Consider the following 24,973-nt stretch of genomic DNA (forward strand, 5'->3'; position numbering starts at 1 on the left):
TAGTGAAATCTCACCCAGCAGGCTGCTTGTAATGGCAGTGGGAGTGCTGGAACACCAGCTTTCTGCTCGTGTTGGAGCCAGTGAGATCTTCTAAATTGTCCACCTCCTTGAAATTGGAATAATGCTCTTTATAGGAATCCAGGTGCCTATTTTAAGGCCATTAGGCTAAAATTTTTAGATTATTATATATACTTATATATATATATGCACACATATATATTTAATTTCAGAGAGTTTGTGCAATGTAAGTGCCCCATGCTTTTTTTATTCATGCAGTTACCTGTACCACGCATCAACTGTGCTTTAACATAAATTCTGATTTTTTCTAATGTCTGTGCCTTTGTAGATTAAGTACAAGGAGAGCATTGGAAAAGGAACTCCAATTCCTGATCTCCCAGAGGTGAAACGTGTCAAGGAGACGCAGAAGCACATCAGCTCGGTAGTGGCCAATATTTTCTACTTACCTCTCTATAACTTCTCAGAGCTCAGTTTGCAGCCTCTGGTAGTGTTTATGGGTATTTTGTTGTTGTTGTTGAAAGGAGAACAAATCCCTTACATCCCTTCTTCTGCAGCAGGAAGTTGAATTTTGCAGCCATCGTTACAGCTGTATCACTTCCCTGCATTATTTCTGTGACCACAGAAATGAAATAAAAAAAATACATGGAGGAGATCTTACTGTTCCAAAAAAATGGAGCAGCTAGAGAGAAAGAAGTAAATTGGAGCCTCTTTTTGTAGTCAAAGATCCTAGCAACGGTTATAAATGGAAAAAAGTATCTGCTTTCTCCATGTTTAATTAATTGTAGAGTCTAAGAATCAAATCCAGTTCTCCTGACTTTGAGCCATCGTTTCCTGCAGCCTTACTTTGCTCTCTCAATACAGTATTGAAGGAGAGTATAGTCTTGTGATTGTTGGTACCTTGGCTGTTTGCTATACAATGCTGAGGAGCTGCCATAGGATGAATGTCTTATGATTTACTGCTCCTAATGTTAAGTAGTTTCTCTCTTAAGCTTTTTGTGATAGTATTGATTTTTACAGCTCACTAGTGCATAGCAGTTGGTTTTTCAAACTGTGTTTCATTTTTCTGACCTTCAAGTTGCATCATTTGTTCTCTCTTTCTGTGTATCCTTTATTTTTGTATTATTATTCTTTGTTTCAATGACAGCAAGTAGTGAAATGCAGTTTGCAATTTTTTATGAATTTTAAGTACTGCTAGTGCATTTGTAATGTATTCCTGCATGATTAGATTTTAGACCAAGCATCTTCTGTACATTTTGTGTCATGGGAAATGCAATAGTCAAACAGGTGTAGATCAAATTAAATAAATTTCACTCAGAGGGTGGTGATGCACTGGCACAGGTTGCCCAAGGAGGCTGTGGGTGCCCCAGCCCTGCAGGCATTCAAGGCCAGGCTGGATGTGGCTCTGGGCAGCCTGGGCTGCTGGTTGGTGACCTGCACATAGCAGGGGGTTGGAACTGATGAGCACTGTGCTCCTTTGCAACCCAGGCCATTCTATCATTCTGTGAAATAGGGAAATATGAGCACTATGGCTCAGTGGTGTTTCTCACTTGAAACCAAGTGTTGATTTTCTGAAGGTAGGTATTAAAATGAAGTGGATTACACATCTAAGTGCAGCTGTTTGCTAACAAACAAAGCTCCCGAAGTGTTCACTGCCTGAGAAGTAGTACTGTTACTATTCTAAACTAAGGTCAAAAGCAAAGACTACCTATATTTTATGCCAGATTAGCAGCAGAGTAATTAAATGTGTGTCCTATTATAGTGAAGTAATCCATTGGCTTCATTGTGTTGAAGCTCCTAAATGTGGACGTTTACTTTGCGTAAATCCACGCTCAGTCAAAGCAATGCAGTGCATGTTGATGTCCCAGATTGTATTTATCTGCTGAGCAGCTGAAGTGCCTATCCAGGTGTTCTGTCAATGCTGGGGAAGGGACACATCTCATCTTTCTGGGTGCTTGTATTCTGCAGGTCATGTACAAAGAGGAGCTGGGGACAGGTATCCCAACACCTGTAACTCCAGAAATAGAGAGAGTCAGACGCAATCAAGAACACATTAGCTCGGTATTTAAGAAAAAGTTACATCATTTTTGTGTAACATCCTAACACGTACTCCTTTTTTTGCCAATGATTTAAAATCTCACCTCACCCCACTCCTTTCTTGTCTCTGGCAATATTTTTAACTCAATTCTTCCACCTTTTTTGTGCTTTAACTTTTTGGAGTGATTTACAACTTTACATGCGTTTCTTTTTAAGAACCAAAACCTTTATAAGCTGTGAAATACCTTTATAAATCTGGTGTTCCTCTCCGTGCTTGTTTTATCTTAACCCTTTATCTCCTGGGATATGTACCCATATTTACAGAATAATCAGCCACTTCCTTAATATTCACCTCTAGAACAAGCGTGCAATTAATGAGAAAGTGACCCTAACGCTAAACACAACTCACAGAATAGAGAGATGTAATTGTTTTGCCTATGTTGAATGCTGGTTTTCGTTTGTTCTTGTGTTGGTTGGGTGTTTTTTTTTTTGTCTGCAAATTCTCTTGTACCTCATAGGTGTCATACAAAGAGGGCTTAGGGATGGGCATCCCAACCCCGGTCACTCCAGAGATGGAGAGAGTCAAACGCAACCAGGAGAACATTAGCTCGGTATAGCCCAGTAAAGCAAGCCCCACCCCTGAGACTGCAAATCCCATCCCTTTAACTGCTCCATATTAATTTTCTCTTTCAATTTGGTTGTGAATTTGAACAACCCTTTCCTTAATCAAGTCACTAAAACTTACCAGTATCCTTACATTGTATTTTTTTTTCCCTCCGTCTAGCATAACTGCCATTAAATTATCCCAGCTGTGAGATCCCACCCCTCATTTACTTAAATCAGTTAAGCAGTGCCTTATTTCTTCTTCCCATTGACACAGTGACAGTGTGGGTGATTCCTCCATAGCAAAGCTGATCCTTCTAATGCTCTTCAGACTCGCCATGCTGGTGCAGTGCTAAACCAAAATGAACTCTTAACACTTCCTAAAGCAAAGCAGACTAATGAAGCCAGAGCGTGTCTGCGTGTTTTTGCTTGTTGGATGCTTTCTTGTGTCCTGCAGGTCTGTGTGAGAAAACTTTTATCACTGTAATACGAGTAATGGAGAAAATTGCACAGACAAGGGGAAATGACTGTGGCAATGCATTTCTATCCAGAATTACTTCTGTTTCTGGCACGTTCCAGTCAAATCACCATGCACAGTTTGAAGTGCCCTACTTCGCAGCTTTCATGTTTATTTCTATTTCAATTGCAGTGACTTAGGGCTGATTCTGACTCTGACATGATAGATGCAAAGTTCAGACCTGAGCTGACGACATTTCTAGTAGAGTTCAGAGAAGCCCCTGTAGTCACACTTGATGCTACATTCAATCGTCTGTGATCATCACTGTTCTCTTTTATACTTGTGAGGGCAGTCCTAGAGGGAAAGCTGACCATTAAGATCTTTTGTTTAAGTAAGCAGATTGACTTCCTTGTGGAAGGAAGCAGAACTGCAAAACGTTAGCCATTAGCTGATTATTTTGTTGGCTTTTTTCTGCTAGCTTTTGAACAACAAGGCTGTGACAGAACTGTGTTTGTCATACCTGCAGGTTTCACTGTATTCAATTTCTTTTCCTCTCTCTCTCTCTCTCTCTCTCTCTCCTTGCCCCATCCTCCTCCTTTCCTGTTTTTTTTTCCTTACAAACACCCCACAAACCAAACAAACCCTACCTCCCTGTTGCCACACAGGTGTTGTACAGAGAGGGGCTGGGAATTGGAACCCCAGTGCCTGTGACCCCTGAGATGGAGAGGGTCAAACGCAACCAGGAGATCTTTAGCTCGGTACTCTTCCCTGATTCCACACATGTTCCCTGTAACTTCATTTTAGAAGCACTTTGTAACACCTGCAATTGTTCTGATCTCTGGAATTAACTTAGTGATGCTCCCTTTGTGCTGTTAAAATTCAGTCTTTCTTATATTTTTATCCAAAAGTTTTAAAACGATTTTCTAATAATTGTAACACTTAATGCTTCCCATCCTTTAAAACTTTTATTTTTCTGATTTTTATTTTCTTAAAAATTACTGCTTCCTCTGTTTGCTCACTTCCACTCTTCTAATGCTTTATTGCTGTGTCAAAGCATCCCCAGGACCATTCTGAAGCTTGGAACCATTCCCCAGGATTGATCACAATTGTTACCTGATTTACAATTCCTAACTTTTCCCTCTTTCTAGTGGACGTAGTGGCCATACAAAATAACTGTGCTGCCCTGCATCCCTCACATACGTTCTGTGTTTTATACTTTTTTACGCTGCTGTGTTACCATATAGGTGGTGTACAAAGAGAACGTGGGGATGGGGACCCCCACCCCTGTCACTCCTGAGATTGAGAGAGCCAAACGCAACCAGGAACACGTTAGCTCGGTATCTGTCCATTTGAAAAGAAGAAATTCCCTTCTCATCCAGTAAAAACTCTTTTAACTCCCAGAGTTACCCTTGTTCACCTGTAATCAGCTGACACCAAAAACAGTGTCCCATGCCCCTTGTTTTGGTGCAGTTCCCTGCATAATGGTTACTAACCACATTTTTATTCCTATGTTTTGATTAGTTCTCTTAATTACAGTAACTTTTAGATTCTGTATTCCAGGTTGTTTTTTTTTTTTTGCTGTGAACATTGGTTTTCTTTACTCTCTGCTTTTCCTTTCATTAATTGCTTCAATCCTTGGTTCTTGGTTTGATTTTGCTGTGTGTTAAAACAAAGCTGTCTCTGCTCTGATGCAGACTGTGGGATGAGCTCAGTGCCCTGATAGGTGATGGTGACGTTAATGGCAGCTCCCAGGTCTGTAGCCATGCTGGAGCCAGTTGGGCTGGGCACAAGTCCACAGCACTGGGCTGTTCTACAGGGAGAGCAAGGTTGCAAGCAAGGCAGGGCAGCACTGGCTTTTGTTTCCTATGGGTTTTTTGTTAATCCTTCAGTTTGCAGCCCAGAAAACCACCTCTCTTGTGTTCCACTTGGTCTCTCAGCCTGCAGTGCTGCTGTTGTCTGCTTGTTGCTGCTCTTTTCTCACAGCCATATTGTCCACAGGTGTTGTACAAAGAGAACGTGGGGATGGGGACCCCCACCCCTGTCACTCCTGAGATTGAGAGAGCCAAACGCAACCAGGAACACGTTAGCTCGGTATCTGTCCATTTGAAAAGAAGAAATTCCCTTCTCATCCAGTTAATGCCCTTTTAACACCCAGAATTACCCTTGTTCACCTGTAATCAACTGACACCAAAAGCTGTGTCCCATGCCCCTTGTTTTGGTGCTGTTTCCTGCATAATGTTTACTTACTGCATTCTTATTCCTATGTTTTGATTAGTTCTCTTAATTATGGTAACTCTTGGATTCTGTGTTCCAGTTGATTTTTTGCTGTGAACATTGGTTTTCTTTACTCTCTGCTTTTCCTTTCATTAATTGCTTCAATCCTTGGTTCTTGGTTTGATTTTGCTGTGTGTTAAAACAAAACCGTCTCTGCTCTGATGCAGACTGTGGGATGAGCTCAGTGCCCTGATAGGTGATGGTGACGTTAATGGCAGCTCCCAGGTCTGTAGCCATGCTGGAGCCAGTTGGGCTGGGCAGAAGGCCTCAGCACTGGGCTGTTCTACAGGGAGAGCAAGGTTACAGGCAAAGCAGGGCAGCACTGGCTTTTGATATCTGTGGGTTTTTTTGTTAATCCTTCAGTTTGCAGCCCAGAAAACCACCTCTCTTGTGTTCCACTTGGTCTCTCAGCCTGCAGTGCTGCTGTTGTCTGCTTGTTGCTGCTCTTTTCTCATGGCCATATTGTCCACAGGTGTTGTACAAAGAGAACGTGGGGATGGGGACCCCCACCCCTGTCACTCCTGAGATTGAGAGAGCCAAACGCAACCAGGAACACGTTAGCTCGGTATCTGTCCATTTGAAAAGAAGAAAATTCCCTTCTCATCCAGTTAAAACCACTTTTAACACCCAGAGTTACCCTTGTTCACCTGTAATCAGCTGACACCAACAGCAGTGTCCCATTCCCCTTGTTTTGGTGGTGTTTCCTGAATAATGGTTACTTACCACAATTTATTCCTATGTTTTGATTAGTTCTCTTAATTACAGTAACTTTTAGATTCTGTCTTCCTGACTTTATTTTGCTGTGAACATTGGTTTTCTTTACTCTCTGCTTTTCCTTCCATTAATTGCTTCAATCCTTGGTTCTTGGTTTGATTTTGCTGTGTGCTAAAACAAAGCTGTCTCTGCTCTGATGCAGACTGTGGGATGAGCTCAGTGCCCTGATAGGTGATGGTGACGTTAATGGTTGGGGGCAAACGAAGCAAAAATTGTTCCTTTGTTTCTTTTCTGTTGACTTTCACATCTTCTTTGAGGAAGTTTCTACCATAGTTGCCCAGTGGCGGCACCCAGGCCTGCAGCCATGCTGGAGCCAGTTGGGCTGGGCACAAGGCCACAGCATTGAGGTGTTCTGCAGGGAGAGCAAGGTTACAGGCAAAGCAGGGCAGCACTGGCTTTTGATATCTGTGGGTTTTTTTGTTAATCCTTCAGTTTTGCAGCCCAGAAAACCACCTCTCTTGTGTTCCACTTGGTCTCTCAGCCTGCAGTGCTGCTGTTGTCTGCTTGTTGCTGCTCTTTTCTCACAGCCATATTGTCCACAGGTGTTGTACAAAGAGAACGTGGGGATGGGGACCCCCACCCCTGTCACTCCTGAGATTGAGAGAGCCAAACGCAACCAGGAACACGTTAGCTCGGTATCTGTCCATTTGAAAAGAAGAAAATTCCCTCCTCATCCAGTAAAAACACTTTTGACACCCAGAGTTACCCTTGTTCACCTGTAATCAGCTGACACCAAAAGCTGTGTCCCATGCCCCTTGTTTTGGTGCAGTTCCCTGCATAATGGTTACTAACCACATTTTTATTCCTATGTTTTGATTAGTTCTCTTAATTACAGTAACTTTTAGATTCTGTCTTCCAGGTGTTTTTTTTTTTTGCTGTGAACATTGGCTTTCTTTACTCTCTGCTTTTCCTTCCATTAATTGCTTCAATCCTTGGTTCTTGGTTTGATTTTGCTGTGTTAAAACAAAGCTGTCTCTGCTCTGATGCAGACTGTGGGATGAGCTCAGTGCCCTGATAGGTGATGGTGACGTTAATGGTTGGGGGCAAACGAAGCAAAAATTGTTCCTTTGTTCCTTTTGTGTTGTCTTTCACATCTTCTTTGAGGAGGTTTCTTCCATGGCTGCCCAATGGCAGCACCAAGGCTTGCAGCCATGCTGGAGCCAGTTGGGCTGGGCACAAGGCCACAGCATTGAGGTGTTCTACAGGGAGAGCAAGGTTGCAAGCAAGGCAGGGCAGCACTGGCTTTTGATTTCTGTGGGGTTTTTTGTTAATCCTTCAGTTTGCAGCCCAGAAAACCACCTCTCTTGTGTTCCACTTGGTCTCTCAGCCTGCAGTGCTGCTGTTGTCTGCTTGTTGCTGCTCTTTTCTCACAGCCATATTGTCCACAGGTGTTGTACAAAGAGAACGTGGGGATGGGGACCCCCACCCCTGTCACTCCTGAGATTGAGAGAGCCAAACGCAACCAGGAACACGTTAGCTCGGTATCTGTCCATTTGAAAAGAAGAAAATTCCCTTCTCATCCTGTTAATGCCCTTTTAACACCCAGAGTCACCCTTGTTCACCTGTAATCAACTGACACCAAAAACGGTGTCCCTGCCCCTTGTTTTGGCGGTATTCCCTGCATAATGGTTACTAACCACATTTTTATTCCTATGTTTTGATTAGTTCTCTTAATTACAGTAACTCTTGGATTCTGTATTCCAGGTGTTGTTTTTTTTTGCTGTGAACATTGGTTTTCTTTACTCTCTGCTTTTCCTTTCATTAATTGCTTCAATCCTTGGTTCTTGGTTTGATTTTGCTGTGTGTTAAAGCTGTCTCTGCTCTGATGCAGACTGTGGGATGAGCTCAGTGCCCTGATAGGTGATGGTGACGTTAATGGTTGGGGGCAAACGAAGCAAAAATTGTTCCTTTGTTTCTTTAGCATTTTCCTTCGCATCTTCCTTGAGGAGTTCATTACCATGGCTGCCCAATGGCAGCTCCCAGGCCTGCAGCCATGCTGGAGCCAGTTGGGCTGGGCACAAGGCCACAGCATTGAGGTGTTCTACAGGGAGAGCAAGGTTACAGGCAAAGCAGGGCAGCACTGGTTTTTGTTTCCTATGGGTTTTTTTGTTAATCCTTCAGTTTGCAGCCCAGAAAACCACCTCTCTTGTGTTCCACTTGGTCTCTCAGCCTGCAGTGCTGCTGTTGTCTGCTGGTTGCTCTTGCTTTATTTTCACATGGTTATGTTGTCCACAGGTGTTGTACAAAGAGAACGTGGGGATGGGGACCCCCACCCCTGTCACTCCTGAGATTGAGAGAGCCAAACGCAACCAGGAACACGTTAGCTCGGTATCTGTAGTCTGAGAAGCAGAAACCTCCCTTCTGACTTCTAAATAATTTTAACACCCAAAGTTTCTTTTTCCCTTATAATCAATCTAAAAACAAATTTTCTTTTCCCTTTGATTTTTTTTCCCTGTGTAATCATTACTTACATCATTCTTGTTCCTCTGTTTTGATCTCACAATCGTAATGATAATAACAACTTCTGGATCCTACCTTTCTCTTGACTCTGATCTCCTTTAAACAATTTTTGTTCTTAAATTATATCAACTGTTTCCTTTTGTTAATCACCTCAGTGTAATCTCGTGTGGGTTTTCTCCTGATTTTATCTCCTTTCCCTTTTAAAAACTGAACTATTCATGGTGTGATCCCAGCCAGTGGGGATGAGCTCTGTGTCATGGTGCTCTGATAGGGGCCGGTTTAACCTGCTGTGTGTGCTCTGCTTTTGGAATGGGTAAATGAAACAGATTTACTCCTTTGTTCCTTTTTTGGTTGTCTTTGTGACCTTCTGCCTTTAGGAAGTCTACATCTACTATTGCAGAGAGGTTTTCTTACAGGTGCAGAGAAGCAAACTCTTTGCAAAGTATGTCATCGTTACGAGGAAGGTTTTAATTTGTCATCCAGGCTTTGGCTCAGGGCAACCTTGAATAACGCTTGGTCTCTTTCCCATTAAGCTGCGTGCTGCTGTTGTTTGCCCGTTCCTTTTGGTGTTTTAACGTACCTGTGTTACCCACAGGTGTTGTACAAAGAGGAGCTGGGGACAGGGACCCCAATACCTGTCACTCCTGAAGTTGAGAGAGTCAAACGCAATCAAGAGCACATCAGCTCGGTACTTTGTGGGGGGAGAGATGTGTTCCTTAACTCCCCATGAACTGAGCTGTTTAATCTTTATTAAAAACGGAATGGCTCCTCTCCTTCCTTCCACGTAATCAGTTTAATCAAGTTAAAAATTCCTCCTTTCTCTTTCACTGTATTTTGCAGTGCTACTTACGTTCCACTTCTTCACCTGTGTAATTATTTACATGACTCTAAATACCCTTAACCATTTTGCTCCCTGTTTCAACTCCCTTTTAATATATACTTGTGTGTGTTGTGTTCTTGGGGGATTGTTTTTTGTAATTGCTTTCCCACTGTAGTGCTCTTGTTATGGAATCAGGAGGATTCCAGCAGGCTCTGAAGGCTGTCTAGAACTTCCCCTCCACCACGGAGGTGCATTTGCTCTGTGTTATGGTGACAGCTTCTGGATTGGGTTTGTTGTACCTGTAAGATAAAGGCATGGACACGTTTGCCATCAGACCCTATAATCCAAGCCTTCAGGGCAGCTTGTAGCACAAGAGAGCAGATGATACTATCCACAGGACTCAGATATTTGGCTTTGTGTGGGATGTGATGATTTCTGCGCTCTGATTTCTTTGGATGCTTCTTGTTGCTGTGCAGGTGTTGTACAAAGAGAGCGTGGGGATGGGGACCCCCACCCCCATCACTCCAGAGATGGAGAGGGTCAAACGCAACCAAGAGATCTGTAGCTCGGTACTTTGCCAAGACAAAACATCTCCTGTAACTCGACTGAAACGAACAACTTAACCGTTTGAATGAGTGGACGTTGTGACACTTACTGGAAAATGATGCTGACCCTGGCTCTAAAGCCACTTTAATAAGCCATCACTTCTTACCGTGGCTTACTGTGGTTTACATTGACTGTGTTAACGTGGTGCAGTTGGATTGGTTTTAAGGCTTATTTTAACGCCCCTAATCCTAAAATCTTATAACAAACAGTTCCTTTATTTTCTCTGCAGTGCTGATGCACTTTACAATAATTTATATCTCCGTAACATCGTCAGCACAGTGTTTTGTAGTCTCATTTGCAGTACTTACTTGTCTATTGAGTCATCACTGTATGCCAGGCCCTACTTCTCTACTAAAAGATTGCTGTGTACCTTGAAATTTATCTATAATACCTTGGCCCTGTGATAATGAGTACAAGGAAAAGATGCCTTTGTGTTTGTCTACGGAGAGAGCTGTTTGTTTACTGTTGGCTCCTTTCTTATGTCTCATAGGTGTTATATAAGGAGAACATAGGGAAAGCCACCCCAACCCCTGTGACTCCTGAGATGGAGAGAGTCAAACGCAATCAAGAGATCATTAGCTCGGTACTCGACAGGAAACCAATTCCTAAAGACCTGATGTCTGTAACACACAGTAGCAGTTTTACTTATCTCTGCTTCCTAACTCTTAAAAAAAGAAAAAGAAACACCCCTGTCAGGTAGCATGAGCACCCCCAGTTTGTGCTTGCAAACGAGTTGTGATTTCTCCTCCCCTGTTTAACAGTATCTGAAGCAGGATTTAACTAGAACGGTTTGCCCTCTGATTTATTATTTTTTAAGGCCATTGTTTCTTTGCAGTTTCTTTAACTGTTTCTTGTAACGACCTTGCTTTTACACACAGTTGATAATGGATTAATGGCAAAGCTCCCGTTGCTTCTTTCAGGAATCGCAGTGGCCCTACATCTAACCCCTTAGAAGCATAATAACCAGAAGCTGTTATTGTACGTGGTTGTTTGTGGTTTCTGTGCTGCTGGAAGTACATTCTTAATGATGTTTGGATACTCCCTTGTATCCTATAGGTTTTGTACAAAGAAAATGTGGGGAAAGTGACCCCAACACCAATCACTCCAGAGATGGAGAGAGTCAAACGCAATCAAGAAATCATTAGCTCGGTACCTTACAAATAGATATTTTTTCCCCTTTGTCTCTATAGTAATGTTAATCAAGTAACATTCTAACTACGTACTGAACACTGATTTTAATGTAAAAAATAGGTTTGTTTCTGCCAGTTAATCTTCCCCTTTCTATAATAAACTTGGCTTTAGTGTTAACATTCTGATCCGAGAACTTAGGAGCTCTCTGCAGCTCAGTTTGTCTCACTTGGGCTCTATCCAGCCAACAGCAGCAGACTGCTGTCCCTGGGAGAAGTGACCCCCAGCTCCATCTCTCTGTGCTGCATCTGTAAGCTGTTGTTGTCCTTGCAGGGGTATTTGAGTTCAGTGGGAGAAAACCCCAACCCAAACACTGGGACAACCCCACCTGAGTTGCATTGCTTGAGGCGACCTTAACCAGAATCCCACCTGGTGGCACAGGGATGTTTTTAGGTAGGACACCAGCAGTCAGGGTTTGGGCACAGAGGGGATCCTCTCCTTGGCCTGGATCTTGACCAGCAGGGTCGATAGAGCAGTCCTTAGTTCTTGGGGGTCCCTGGTGGCTTCCTTGAGCCTGTGGAGCCAAGGTTGAAGCTGTAGCTGGATAGAGCCCTTCAGTTTAACCCAAACAAACAGTAGTAACAAGCTTCTCTTTTTCAGTTTATTTTTCTTACCCCTCCCACTAGCTCTGGGTGTTTGGCTTTTTGCGGTGATCTGTAATCTGCCACTACTGATTTGAACTCTGATAACTACATAATTCCCCGTGTTGGAATCCTTTTGAATGTTCTTGCTTTTTTTGTGAGATGCCGGATGCGTGTTCTGTATCCCACAGGTGTTGTACAAAGAGAACTTGGGGCGAGCAACCCCCACCCCTCTCACTCCTGAGATGGAGAGAGTGAAACGCAATCAAGAACAGATTAGCTCGGTATTGTCCACCAGATGTGAAGGGGCTAAGATAGAGATGTTCTCTTTTTGAATGACTCAAGTTGCCTGGTTTTCATTTAACCCTCTAATTTTTCCCCTCGGATGTAGAAACTTATCATGTCAAATTACAGTGAATCTCTATTTTTCATCGCTTAACTTTTTAATATTTTTTCCTCACTTAATTTGTTCCCTTCATAACGAATGGTGTTCATTCTAAAACCAGCCACGCCAGTTGTGATCTGTACACTTGTGACGTTGCTTTGTGGTCTGTAGGTTGTGTACAAGGAAGGCTTAGGGAAGGCGACCCCCACGCCGGTCACTCCCGAGATGGAGCGAGTCAGACGCACCCAGGAACAAATCAGCTCGGTACTGAAAGAGGAAGATACCTGCCTAAGATTAAAAATAACCCTTGTGAAGAAAATCCACCTCTAATTCAGCCCCGTTCTCTCTCTCTGTTCCATGGTTTTGCCGATTTATTTTCCCCTTTTCTCGCTTTCGCTCAAGCAATAACTTCTTAGCAGCTTTATTTATTTCCCAAGATCTTTTCTGTCCCTGCAGTGCTGAGTATGCTTACCCAATAACAGCACCAGCAGAATGAGCTGCTGGGTGAGCTGCTCTGACTTGTACGCACGTTGTGTTACTCTAGGTGTTGTACAAAGAACAGCTGGCAAAAGGCACCCCAACCCCGATGACCCCTGAGATGGAGCGAGCCAAGCGCAACCAGGAAAACATCAGCTCGGTAAGTGCTTCAGGATGGTACAAACAGCACTCCTCCACTTTGGGCATTCCTTTATGGTTGTGGGAGTGGCAGTGTTTAGCCTTTCCTCCCTCCCTCCCTCCCTCCCTCCTTCCTTCCTTCCTTCCTTCCTTCCTTCCCTCCCTCCCTCCTTCCTTCCATCCCTCCCTCCCTCCCTTCCTTCCTTCACTCCCTCCCTTCCTTCCTTCCTTCCTTCCCTCCCTCCCTCCCTCCCTCCCTCCCTCCTTCCTTCCTTCCTTCCTTCCCTCCCTCCCTCCTTCCCTCCCTTCCTTCCTTCCTTCCCTCCCTCCCTTCACTCCCTCCCTCCCTCCCTTCCTTCACTCCCTCCCTCCCTTCCTTCCTTCCCTCCCTCCTTCCCTCCTTCCTTCCTTCCCTCCCTTCCTTCACTCCCTCCCTTCCTTCCTTTCCTTCCTTCCCCCCCACCTTTCCTCCCTCTCTTCTTCCCTTCCTTTCTTCCCTCCCTCCCTCCCTCCCTCCCTCCCTCCCTCCCTCCCTCCCTCCCTCCCTCCCTTCCCTCCCTCCCTTCCTTCCTCCCTTCCTCCCTCCCTCCCTTCCTTCACTCCCTCCCTCCCTCCTTCCTTCCCTCCCTCCCTCCCCACCTTTCCTCCCTCTCTTCTTCCCTTCCTTCCCTCCCTCCCCCCCCTTTCCTTCCTCTCTTCCCCTCTCCCTTTCCTTCCTCTCCCTCTCTTCTCTTATTCCTTTCTTTCTTTTTTTCCCTCCCTCTTGTATTCTCCCCACCTTTTTTACCTCATACTCTCTTCCTTTTTCTGGCTGCAGGTCCTTTACTCGGACAGCTTCCGAAAACAGGTACAAGGCAAAGCTGCTTATGTTCTGGACACCCCTGAAATGCGGCGCGTGCGGGAGACACAGAAACACATCTCTACAGTAAGAGCACTTCTCTGTACGTCTGTTACTTAAAGACTTTGTTCCTGAGATGCAGCAGGGTTGCCTTTTTGGGAACAATACATATTTATCAGTAACAGACCGGTTTTACCTTGGTGACAGCAGCTCTTCAGGAGGGCATTGGCCCTCTGCAAGGAATTCACTTGATGGTAGCAGGAAACAAACAGGACTGACATTTTTTTTCCCACGACAGGTGAAATACCATGAAGACTTTGAGAAGAACAAAGGTACTTTCACACCTGTAGTCACTGACCCCATTACAGAACGTGTGAAGAAGAACATGCAGGACTTCAGTGACATCAGCTACAGAGGCATTCAGAGACGAGTGGTAGAAATGGAGCAAAAGCGCGTGGACCAGGACCAGGAGAATAATCTGACAGGTAAGCAGAAACTGCACTACTTCACTTACACAGAACACAAGGTCACCTTGAAAAGTTGTTTTATTTAAGCTCAACGGAATCATCAGTTTATATTTACCATTAATTGAAGCTGGTGGCCTTATCAAAGCCCCCTCTGTCTTTCCCATCCATATGGCTTTTGTAGATGCCAGATTTGATTGCCATTTCTTGTTTGTATTTTTAAGCTCACCTCAAAGTGTTTTCACCACCAACACCTCTGCTCTACAGCTTTGATGAGCATAAATTACCAGCTTCTGCTTTCCTTTCCCCTGTATATTTCTGCTCCCATTTTGGACCACTCTGTTCTGCTCTGGCTGTCCAGGCCATGCCTGGGCTCCAGCTCCTCAGTCATTTCTCTTGCAGGTCTTCGTGTGTGGCGCACAAATCCCGGCTCTGTCTTTGACTACGACCCTGCAGAGGACAACATTCAGTCCAGGAGCTTACACATGATCTCAGGTTGGCTCCCCTCTGTACTGTTCATGCAAATCCAGCAGGAAAACTTAACTGCTTGGGGACACTGAAGTACAGTTCTAAGGTCTTTCTCTGTGCAGGAATGCAAGTAAAGGCTAACATGCTTATTTCAGACACTATGTTAGCAGTGATTTCCACAGTTATACATAGGCACAGTTCTAGTGGGAATTAATGGCAGTGAGAACAAAGGAGAGGAGAAACTGCTCCATAGAGCTGGTTCTCACAAAGTTCATCTTACTAACTATGCAAGTGCTCCTCTGGCACAGGGCTGTATGGGATTCATAGCTCCACAGACAGCACAGCTGCTTGCCTGAAACACTTGCCTCCTTTTTAGCTCCTGAAGTGCTGTACCTCAGTTCTCTTCCCTGCTCAGCGCTTGAGAAAAGTGGGCATGAGAGGCAGAACAGCGTGGGGCCATTGCACTTTGGCAGCTGACAAAGGGAGGCAAGCAGTAATTTGAGTACAAATTTTGGATGTAGCAAGCACAAGAGTGGGAGAAGAACAAATCTGGATATTAGAAATAAACGAGGAACATAAGAACTGTGCTTCTTTTTTATGCTTAGCAAGGGCCAGCAACCACTTCTGCCCACCCCCAGCTGGCTGGCAGCTCCCTGCTTTATACCTCACACCATAACCAACTGGTTTTCTCCTGGCAGTCCAAGCGCAGCGCCGCAGCAGGGAACACTCCCGCTCTGCCAGTGCCCTGAGCATCAGCGGAGGGGATGAGAAATCAGAGCCCTCGGAGGGGGTGAATCAGCACCTGTCCTACTACAGCAACGAAGGCTTCTTTACCACCACTGCCACAGGTATGGGAACAAAGCTGCAGCTCCTCACTGCTGGGGCCAGGCAGTGCCCAGCCCCTCTGCTGGGACAGGACTCACAGCTGGAGCACACTGAGTGCAGAGCTTTGGCCCTGACCAACTGCAGTTGTAGTGCTGTGGATAAAGGGCAGGTCTGATCACCTCCCGATCCATCCCAGGATCCTTAGTCAGGGCAACTGCGCTCCCCTGCCAGTTCCATAACAACTAAAAGCATTAAACTGTAAACTAACCATTTGTTTTCTCCTTTCCTAGTGGGTTATAAACATGCTAAGACCATAGAGCTGCCACAACAGAGATCAGCATCTGTTGTCACTCAGCAAACCACCGTGTCATCAGTTCCTTCCCACCCATCCACTGCTGGGGTAAGTAGCTCTGGGCCACTGCACTGCCCCTCCCCAGCTCATAGCCGTTTGAGTGAGCAGGGCTGCTGTTCATGCAGGAGAGAATAGAAGAATCCACAGGCTGAGGTTCGCTGCAAAACCAGCTGAAGGTGCAGCAGCTCTGTTGTTTAACAGTAGACCCTTAGCTTGAAAGCTTAATCTTACATTTTCTCTCTCCCAGAGAAGTCAGACCCTGCAGCTGTGGCTGGAGCTAACCTGAGCTGACAAACTGTTCAAACAGTGGTACTCAAATACACTCTGACAAGGTCTGGTCCAGCTAAAGCACTAGAGCCCAAAGGCACAAGGTGGGGGGCTGGCTGCCCCTCGCAGGACCAAGGAGGCTGCAACTGCCTCAAAGGAATGCAAACAGAAAATACCTTACAAAGACTGGACAATTCAAAATCTGTATTTTCAATATTCTGTGATCCGAAACCAGAATATTTAAGAGCCCAGCCAAAACTCTACCACTGGTGGTACTTTTCAGTAACGCCATCAGTCACAGCTTCACCCACCCTCCACGTAGTTGGACTCTGAGCAAAACCTAACAGCAGTGATGTGAACAGCTCTTAATTTCCCCCTCTTTATTCCAATTCACAGAAGACATACAGGGCCATGTATGACTACACAGCAGCCGACGCCGACGAGGTTTCCTTCAAAGATGGTGACACAATTGTCAACGTGCAAGCCATTGATGAAGGCTGGATGTATGGGACCGTGCAGAGAACTGGCAAGACAGGCATGCTGCCAGCCAACTACGTGGAGGCTGTGTGAGCCACAGAACAGCCCTCCCCAGGCACAGCCATTTCCCACTGTCAGCAACAGAACTTTCTACCACCAAAGCACTGCACTGTCTTCCATGGTGAGTGGCAGTGCTTTACAAACCAGCATGGGGAGAGAAAAAAAATACATATAACAAAACACTCTTGAAACTTCTTCCCTTCAAATTGTTTCTGAAAACTACCTGCAAACACCACCTGGTGCTGCTCATGAGAGCTGCCTTGCTTCTGGTGTCCAAAACCTGAAATTGCCTGCATCTTCCTTTAAGACATTTAAGCATACAATACCATCAACATGTTTTAAGCAATGCCAAAATCACAACACAGTTCCGTATCACTGAGCTTTTGTACCTGTTCTGGAGACTATGATTACCAACCATTACTTTATTCATTCTCCCATGAGGAGAGAATCTTTGTGGGCTGTCCTGAAACTTTCAAACATGTTCGTTTCCCATGTAAGCTTAGGATCTCAAACCAAAGTTTATCTGGAGGGGAGGTGGTAAAAAAAGGGGGAAATCTCACAAAGCAAAAGCCTCTTCTGTCTGCTTGCTGAGCTCTTATGCAGGTGTTTTTCTGTTCTGGGGTCAAAAGTTGTTACTTGTAAATTAGTGACTAAATAAAGCTCATGTTTCCGCAGCATGTTTGATGCTTTACTTCACTCTGAAGAGTGCAAATTTATCTTAAAACAATCCTTCTTCATTCAGAAAGAGAGCAGATTCAGGAAGCAGCAGTCCCAGCAAGGTGAAAAAGCTGGACAAACAATTATTTGTTTTGCACTGTGGTCATTTGTTTTTGGTAGCACCTGGTACCAGCCAGCCTCCAAAGATGGAAGCAGGAAAACAATTCTATCTTGGATAAAGCAAAGTGAGCTCATAGCAGGAAGATTTGCAACTTTAACCCTGAGGCCTTTGTTTAAAGAGAACTCACAGCATATTGCGGTATACACAGCCAGCTTGCAAGAGAAACATCCCTGTTCCTGGAGCCAAGAGATGATTAAACCTGAGGAAGTATATCTGGAAGCAGTGTTATCAGGGAAACAAGAAAACCTCCAGCCACTCACCACTGGTAATGATCACGTTAGTCCTTTAAGACTCTCTGTCTTGCTCATTACTTTCTGAGCTGCACAAACAGGGTACAGATGGGATCCTGCTGCTCAGATACCCCCAGTCTTTGCTGCCCCACTCTGCCTGATGGCCTTCCAAGCTCCCTCCTAACCTTGAGATTCCAAAGCAACCCTGAGGAAGGGATGAACAATTTGGAAGCAATTTGTTTCATTTTAAGCTTAAAGATTAACATTAACAACTTTGGAAACTAATTGCTCTTTTATTTGCACATGTTGAAGTTCTGACACCTGGAGCCATTCCTTTCCATAAATGTCCAATATATACAAATTAGATTTCAGGGGTAAAAACGGAGAACTCTGAAGGTCTCTGAGAAGCAGCAGTGCATTCCGTGCAATTAAAAACCATAAATTATTAACCAACATTTGCAATCACAAGCCTATACATAATATACAAAGAACCCACGTCAAATTCATTTATTTCCACAAAGGGAAAAGGGTCTTCTCCACCACAGGAGAGCTGCTGCAAACAAAGCTGTTAGAACACAGGAAAAGGCCAACAAGTTCTGCAAAGTCTCTCGCTCACAGTGTTGCTTTTGTCATCAGCTGCAGTGTGATCTGATAACAACACACTCCGTCCTGCTGTCAGCAGGGAACTGAGCACAGCTGACCTCAGTACAGAAGTGCTGAAGGGTTTCAGCAGCTCTGAAGGAAGCAAACATGGGCAGCACGAGAGCAGAGCAGCGAGAGCCATCTCTCACCATACAGATGGAGTTTACAGCAGTAAGAACACTTTTTGGATTTGAAAAAAATAATTTAACTACTCTGTTAGTTTGGTTTCACAGTCTTTGCTATTGCACAACTTGATCAAGTTTTCTTTCACTACCTGAAAGAGATATGCATAGCAATGTAATAGAAATCTCTCTAATAAACTATCCTACAAGTTAGAAAAAACAAACGGGAGAAGTAAAGCATGATACATTTTGATCAAATGGGTGTTAAAAAATCTTCTATAGTACAAAAGGTACAGCTCAAGGATTAACTCACCAGTAAGAAAACTACGCTTTGTGGAACAACTTGTAACAAAATCCTCCTTACTCAGGAATTCTAAGCAACTACTCTGCACTGTCGTGGGGTGGCGACGTCCATCGGGACCGCAGGGTTCTCATGATGCAGTCTGTCATGCTGGCAAGCTTCTCCTGCATCTCAAACAGGCGGCTGCCAGGGTAGCTGCCGAGATCTTGGGAGGTGAACTGGGCAGCCAGCACTTCCAGCTGGCTCAGGAGATCTGCAGGGGCTGGGCTGCTGCTGCTCAGGGCAATGGGCTCACCCAGATCTGCAAAGGAAAGCAGGGTGGGCAGTCAGGGCGTGGGGTCTCAACCGCGGCATTACTGTGCCACGGTGGGATGCTGCAGGTTGTTCTGTATTAAATAATACATTCAAACAGTCTACAAAGCATCAGAGAGACAGAGCTTCTGACAAGGGCACCCCTGAGGACTAAACACTGCCTTTTCTTTATAGGGATTTGCATTGTATTTGATGAGGGTTAGGGAATAAAAATAAGAAGAGACGTCAAAATAGTGTTATTCACACACTGCCACTGCACTCTGTTATCCCAAGAAAGTCCACTTTAAACCACTGACTGGAGTCACTCTTGAGTTCTCTGTCCTCTGGTCAACCAAATGCCTCAAATGTCTTACAGGAAAAACAGATTCCTCTGCTAAAACTGTAAAGCCAAACCCCAGAATCCCTGTAAACAAAACAATAAAACCCCAGGCCTCAAAATCCAAACTGGGTATCCTGGGAAACAGCCAAAACACCTGCAGGCATCTCCTCAGCCCCACAGTCCCCTTCGTTCCTGAGCACACCCAGGACTGCAGCAGGACCTGCAGCATCACACAGCTCAGGAGGAGCATGGGCTGAGATGTGCAAAGCACTCAGAGTCCTGCTGAACACAGAGTTGTAGGGAAAAACAAAGCACATCTTGCCCTCAGTGGTTTTAAAAAGTTCCAAAATGCCATTACTGGAGGGCTTCAGGATGTGATTAACTCAACTCATCCCTTCAGACTAGCTAGCAGCTTCCCAAAAGAAATCAAGTGTTCCATTAGCAGAGAATGAAAGCAGTGACAGCCAGACCCTAAGTAACATGCAGGCAAGTTACCTGTTGCAAGTTTTTCCTCATCCCCAGGAGGAGATTTATCCCCTGCACTGTTTACTGTTCTCTCCACATCTTCGAGAGCTCCAATTTCTTCACACCCTCGAGATTTTACCTGAGAATTTCAGAGAGAACAAAGATGTTCAGAACTACACAGCAGGATGTGCTTTAACTGTGCAACAAATACAGCCATTCCCACTGTGAGTGCCCAAACACTGCGCCCCAAATGCCCACCTTGGGCAGATATCACAGCTTAAAGTGCTTTCACCAGTAAGAAAAATACATTACTCGTGATGAGTGCTTGTTAGTAGTTCATTAAGTTACTTCTGGGGAACCAGGATTAATTAAGCTTTACCTGTTGTTCATGATATCCTCTAAGAGCTTTTTTAACGTTGGAAACTTTAGGAGAACGGATGGGAAGAGTTTTGATTTCTGATGCTGTCAGAGTACTGAGATCTCCCACTGTCTTTATGTTCTTGGCTCGAATGAGCTGCCCCAGACCTCTGGCACTGCAGCAAAGAAAAGCTGGTTAATTAATTAGATCCACCTCCATCCTCCTTCAGCAGGAAGTGCTCTTACATGAAAGCCAATTTACATCCACATAAATAAAGGAAAGCAAAATGCCAATGACATTTTTGTTTGCAGAAACACACCTTCTTGCAATGTATCCAAAACCCATCAGAAAGTGGTATTCTGAAGGCACACATCAGTGGAAAGCAGCAGAATACAGCAGGAAAAGGCCATTCAGAGCACTTTCCAATACAACTCTTTTTTTGTCACCTGGATTCAAATCTGAAGACACACGAGCTGAGCTCCTGGTGTTCCTATGGTTGTAATGCAGATCTTAACCAGGAATCCCACTGTGCCTGCAGTCCTGCAGTGCCCCCAAGCAGTACTGGGATGGCAGCACCTTCAGCCATCCCCTTTGATACAGTGGAAGCTCTGATCACTTTGTAACAGATCATTAAGATCCATCTGCTCTGTCTTGCAGGTAAGTTTGGTGCAAACTTTTCACAGCTTTACCTAAAGACCACTGGAGTCATTCCAAGGTTGTTGGGAGAAGCAGGGGATACAGTTTTGCAAAAGATCTCCATAGTTTATCATTTTTTTGTTGCTGTTAAGATCCAGTAAAAACTTCAGTTTCCATTAAATCATGTTTTCCAAAGCAGCAAGGCACTTACCATATATTTGATGTGATCTGAGGTAAAATTACATCAACGGGTGCCTTACACCCAGCTAAGGCAGGATACACACATTCTGTAGGGGAAGGCAGTGACTCCTTCACCATTTCTGTCATCTGAAATAACACAGAAAAATTATTAGATTAACTGTCACACAACTGAATACAAGAAAGAGTAAGAAACGTGAACCAAAGCACTTCTTACTAAACACTTCTTTGAGCTCTTAAATTTAGGGTTACAAGATCCTGGGGACAGAAATCCTTTGGTTGGAGTGGTAATAGGCTGGATAGAAAAAGAGGAAAAAAATCTCTCAGGATTGTAAGAACTCAACCAATTTTCACTTTCTAGCTACCTAGCTTAGAGCATGTAGGCCTGCAGAGCAACAGAATGAGCCACAGAACAAACCAGTTACAGCTAGTTCTTAAACTTACCCCTGTTCTACTCTTTGCTCTTACAACTGTTTGCAAGGAACTACAGGCACACGTTACAGCTGGCTACGTCACTCTGAGAAACTGAAGACTAATGCAAAAAAAAAATCTGAAGTTACCTTAGTCTGAATATTAGATAAGATTTTAAGACTTCGTGAAGACGGTGAAGAATGGGATCTAATGACAGGACTTCTCCTGTCTATGTCATCAGCCAGTCCTTCTTGATAAATAGGATTTGCAAAAGAGACCCGACGAATCTGTTGTCAGAGAGAAGTAGTTTTGATAGCATGAACCACTACAGTCTGCTGAAGGGAGTCCAAAGAGACAGAATCGCTCCTTTTGAAATGGATAGCCACTGAAATTCCTGAACACCATTCACCCAAGGACAGAAGCCACAATTACAACGGCTTCTGCTGAAGGAAACATTTTGTGTTTCCCAAAAATGCACTGGTAAGATGCTGATTTCGCAGTGGCATTTGTTCCACTGCAACTCCTGCAGGCAGAGCAGCCATTGGGGCTGTTCTGAAAACAAACCTCCCAAGCTCCTAGTAATACAAGCCTGCTGATGTCTGTGCATTACAAAAATATCTACAGGCCCTTATCTTCAGCATACCTTCATTTACAAATGAAAAAATTAAGTTGATAACTGCAGGTATTTGGAACTCACTGCACTGCAAGCACCGTTACTGATGCCTTATGAACAGAATGAACTGCATCACAGAACAAACTGCACAATACCTTATTAGCAGGTGACAAGGAATCATCTTCTTGGTGCCTTTTTACCCCTCTCTTCAAAATACTGGTGGATGGAGAAGCTGAAGGAGACCACGTGCAGCGTGCCTGCACTCCGCTGGGGCTCTCATTAACCGAAATGAAAGAATTCAGGCCTTCTGGCTTCTGAGGAGAATCTGCACTCTGATTTTTTACTACATCTTCGTTGCCTATAGCCATGTTCTCAGACCCTGTAATCTCAGCTTCCAGCAGTTCCTCTCCCATCTCGTTATCTGGAGTAATGCAAACTTCTCCCAGAGCGTTCTCAGCTTTCTCCTTGCTGTCCTGCTTGCTTTCTAGCTCATCCATCTGCTTTGTCTCAGGTTTGCTACCACCAGCCAACACCTCAGGCATCTCCTCCATTTCCCCATGCTCACTTTTTTCTTCTTTTTCTCCAGCTGCCTTTTCCTCACTGTGATCCCCTCCAACCACAGAACTGTCACCAGGCTCATCCGAAGCACGCTCAGACACAGACACACACTGCTCAGCTCCATCACTCTCATCATCAACTTCTTCTTTCACTTTTACTTCCACTACAAGATCACTAATTTCACCTGCTGTATGTGCTGGATTCTCTACCTCTTCCTCCATAACACCACAATTTCCTTGCAGATGATCTTCACATGCTTTCTCTCTTTCCAAGCTCAACATACTGGATTCCTTAGGAGGAGGCAGCGGGGTGCTCATGGCACAAGGTGTGATGGACAAACTCTCCTCCAGATTCGAGCTGCCAGACACCTCTGCTGCACTGACAGCTGCCTGACCTGGCGTGGTCTGGGGCTCAATCAGTTCACAAGGATCCTCATTTTTTGACTCACTGAGTGATGTTTGCTGCTTCATCCTTTTCGAGCAGCAGTCACAGCTCTTTACTTTTCTCACCCTTTTGCTTCTCTTGTGCTGACAGTCCTGCATTTGTGCAGAGGAAAGGTCACTCCCTGAAGCATCTGCTCCTTGTGCAATCTCAGGCTGAGCACTCAAACGCTGTTCCACAGATCCTTGCTTTTCAGTGCATTTATTTTCCTCTCCTTTCAAACCTTCACCAGACACCTGAAGGTCACTGGAAGATCCTGTCAACATACCAGCTTTGCTTTGTTCCACGCTTGCAGTCTGTGTATTGGGTGAAGTCTTTGAGCTGGCAGACCCCTCAGCTTCGCCAGCATCTGCAAGCAGTACTTGATTTTTCACATCAGATGGTGCAGGCATCAGTGCTGCATCTGTGATGGCTTCACTGCTTAATTCGCTTTCATTCATCCCCAATACATTCTTACTTTCATCTGCTTGAGAAGACACCTCATGATTTTGGCTTTCTGGCTGGACATCCTTCCGTTTACCTTCAAGAGAATCACTTTTATTTTTTGTTTTTCCAGATTTTTTCTTTAAACTTCCCTTCTTGGTCTCAGAGCCATCAGCCTCTGCGTTTTCTATGCTGGAAAGCAATCCCTGTGAACTCCTCCTGGTGTGGTACCGTGGCCTTTCCCTTTTCTTCTCACCTACTGTGTCTGAGCTACAGTCCTGACTTTCCGTGTCATTCTTCAATGCATCTTCTGGCTTCCTAGCACTCCTGTTGGCTTCCTCATTAGCACCCTTTGGAGCAGAAGGCTCCTTTGAGCCCAAGTCCTCTGCAGCACTTCTCTCAGGTAGGCCACTTTCTTTTTTGACTGCATATTCTGAAGCTTTCTCACAAACTGCTTTTTGCTTCTGAGATGCATCCTCTTTAGTCTGGGGCACCTTCTTCTGCAGAGCTTTTTCATCTTCTTTACGTCTGTCTTTTTTTTGGTAGCCATCTTCCCTATCCTGACTACCTGCTGCCAGTTCTGCATTTTCCGACCGTCGTCTCGAAGAACGTCTCAGTATTTTCTGACTCAGAGATGCATGTGGGCCCTGACCACCATCACCTGTTACCTGCTCAGAGGACACAGCCACCTTTGGGGGTGTATTTTCCTTAGAATCCATTTCAAACGCCCGGACCTTTTCTATTTCTGCTATTACACCTTCAGTTTTTTTGATTTCTGGCTCTGCAGAGCTGACAGGTTGGGGCTGAGCAGTGAGAATACGCTCCGTGTCTTCTACTGAACAAGATGATTCAGGACTGTTGTCCATGCTATTGGAAACAAAAGACTCCTGTGCACTTTTTTCTTGTTCTGAGCTAGTTAACACCTTGGACTGTTGACTTCCATGCTGTTCCATTTTACTCTGTCTGCGTGTCAACCTTCGTTTTGCAGCAGAAATTTGCTCAGCTTGTGAAGACTTTTTATTCTCTTCCCCAGACTTCCCTGGCTTATGCCCAGTCTTGCATATGGTGGTATTTCCGTGTTTATCTGGCACAGGAGCACTTCGAGACATCCCTGAGGCACTGTTTAGTGCTGAGGGGCTGAAGGGCCTGCTCTCTGAACCATCAAACTTCTCCAATGTAATAAAAGATTGCCGCCGGCTCACAGGCTGTGGCGTTCCTGAGATCACATCGCTTGAAGCAGAACTGCTACTGACATTAGAAGTGTTTTCATTCCCTACTGAGGATACCTGTGAAGCTGCTTCTGTATGACTTTTTTCTAATCCCTCTCCAACTGATGGCTCCTCTTCAATGATTCCAGTTCTATCACCCCTTTGCAATTCTCCTTCGCTGTTTAAAATTGAGTTCTTCTCTATGTGAGCAGCAGAGTTCTCTTTCACATCCTCCAGTGAATTCTGTAGTTTGCAGTCCTCCGTGACTCCATTTGAATCAGCAATACAGCTTTTACTCCTTTCGTTTTCTTCCTGTTCCAAAAACAGCAAAT

At 44.7% G+C, this 24,973-nt stretch overlaps 2 protein-coding genes and 1 long non-coding RNA gene across 53 annotated transcripts in view; 1 reads left to right on the plus strand and 2 right to left on the minus strand.

The window, feature by feature from the left end:
• NEB (nebulin) overlaps positions 1 to 17,240 on the plus strand; it is a 125,512-nt gene extending 108,272 nt beyond the window's left edge. For 24 of the 50 annotated variants that reach the window (XM_052675144.1, XM_052675157.1, XM_052675146.1 and 21 more), the window contains 15 exons: positions 347 to 439; positions 1,984 to 2,076; positions 9,216 to 9,308; positions 9,917 to 10,009; positions 10,537 to 10,629; positions 11,103 to 11,195; positions 12,007 to 12,099; positions 12,372 to 12,464; positions 12,745 to 12,837; positions 13,633 to 13,740; positions 13,952 to 14,138; positions 14,520 to 14,612; positions 15,284 to 15,433; positions 15,701 to 15,810; positions 16,426 to 17,240. In XM_052675144.1, coding sequence (XP_052531104.1) covers positions 347 to 439; positions 1,984 to 2,076; positions 9,216 to 9,308; positions 9,917 to 10,009; positions 10,537 to 10,629; positions 11,103 to 11,195; positions 12,007 to 12,099; positions 12,372 to 12,464; positions 12,745 to 12,837; positions 13,633 to 13,740; positions 13,952 to 14,138; positions 14,520 to 14,612; positions 15,284 to 15,433; positions 15,701 to 15,810; positions 16,426 to 16,599 — 1,659 coding nt within the window. In that variant the 3' untranslated portion in view covers positions 16,600 to 17,240. The remainder of the gene's footprint in view (positions 1 to 346; positions 440 to 1,983; positions 2,077 to 9,215; positions 9,309 to 9,916; positions 10,010 to 10,536; positions 10,630 to 11,102; positions 11,196 to 12,006; positions 12,100 to 12,371; positions 12,465 to 12,744; positions 12,838 to 13,632; positions 13,741 to 13,951; positions 14,139 to 14,519; positions 14,613 to 15,283; positions 15,434 to 15,700; positions 15,811 to 16,425) is intronic. The other 26 variants (XM_052675155.1, XM_052675162.1, XM_052675165.1 and 23 more) reach the window with 23 other exon arrangements.
• On the minus strand, positions 4,396 to 6,964 carry LOC128076887 (uncharacterized). Its single transcript, XR_008204719.1, has 3 exons — positions 6,877 to 6,964; positions 6,002 to 6,033; positions 4,396 to 4,497 (listed from the first exon to the last, which is right to left on the minus strand). It is a non-coding gene; the product is annotated as an uncharacterized LOC128076887 (long non-coding RNA).
• RIF1 (replication timing regulatory factor 1) overlaps positions 16,948 to 24,973 on the minus strand; it is a 31,423-nt gene continuing 23,397 nt past the window's right edge. Inside the window, exons 29-35 of one of the 2 annotated variants that reach the window (XM_052675198.1) lie at positions 22,167 to 24,953; positions 21,548 to 21,685; positions 21,205 to 21,282; positions 21,001 to 21,116; positions 20,175 to 20,328; positions 19,826 to 19,934; positions 16,948 to 19,000 (exon numbers count right to left, since the gene is read on the minus strand). In XM_052675198.1, coding sequence (XP_052531158.1) covers positions 18,780 to 19,000; positions 19,826 to 19,934; positions 20,175 to 20,328; positions 21,001 to 21,116; positions 21,205 to 21,282; positions 21,548 to 21,685; positions 22,167 to 24,953 — 3,603 coding nt within the window. In that variant the 3' untranslated portion in view covers positions 16,948 to 18,779. The remainder of the gene's footprint in view (positions 19,001 to 19,825; positions 19,935 to 20,174; positions 20,329 to 21,000; positions 21,117 to 21,204; positions 21,283 to 21,547; positions 21,686 to 22,166; positions 24,954 to 24,973) is intronic. The other variant, XM_052675199.1, reaches the window with a different exon arrangement.

Source organism: Tympanuchus pallidicinctus, unplaced genomic scaffold (genome assembly GCF_026119805.1).
Source record: "Tympanuchus pallidicinctus isolate F22 unplaced genomic scaffold, pur_lepc_1.0 scaffold15, whole genome shotgun sequence".
Classification (NCBI taxonomy): domain Eukaryota; kingdom Metazoa; phylum Chordata; class Aves; order Galliformes; family Phasianidae; genus Tympanuchus; species Tympanuchus pallidicinctus.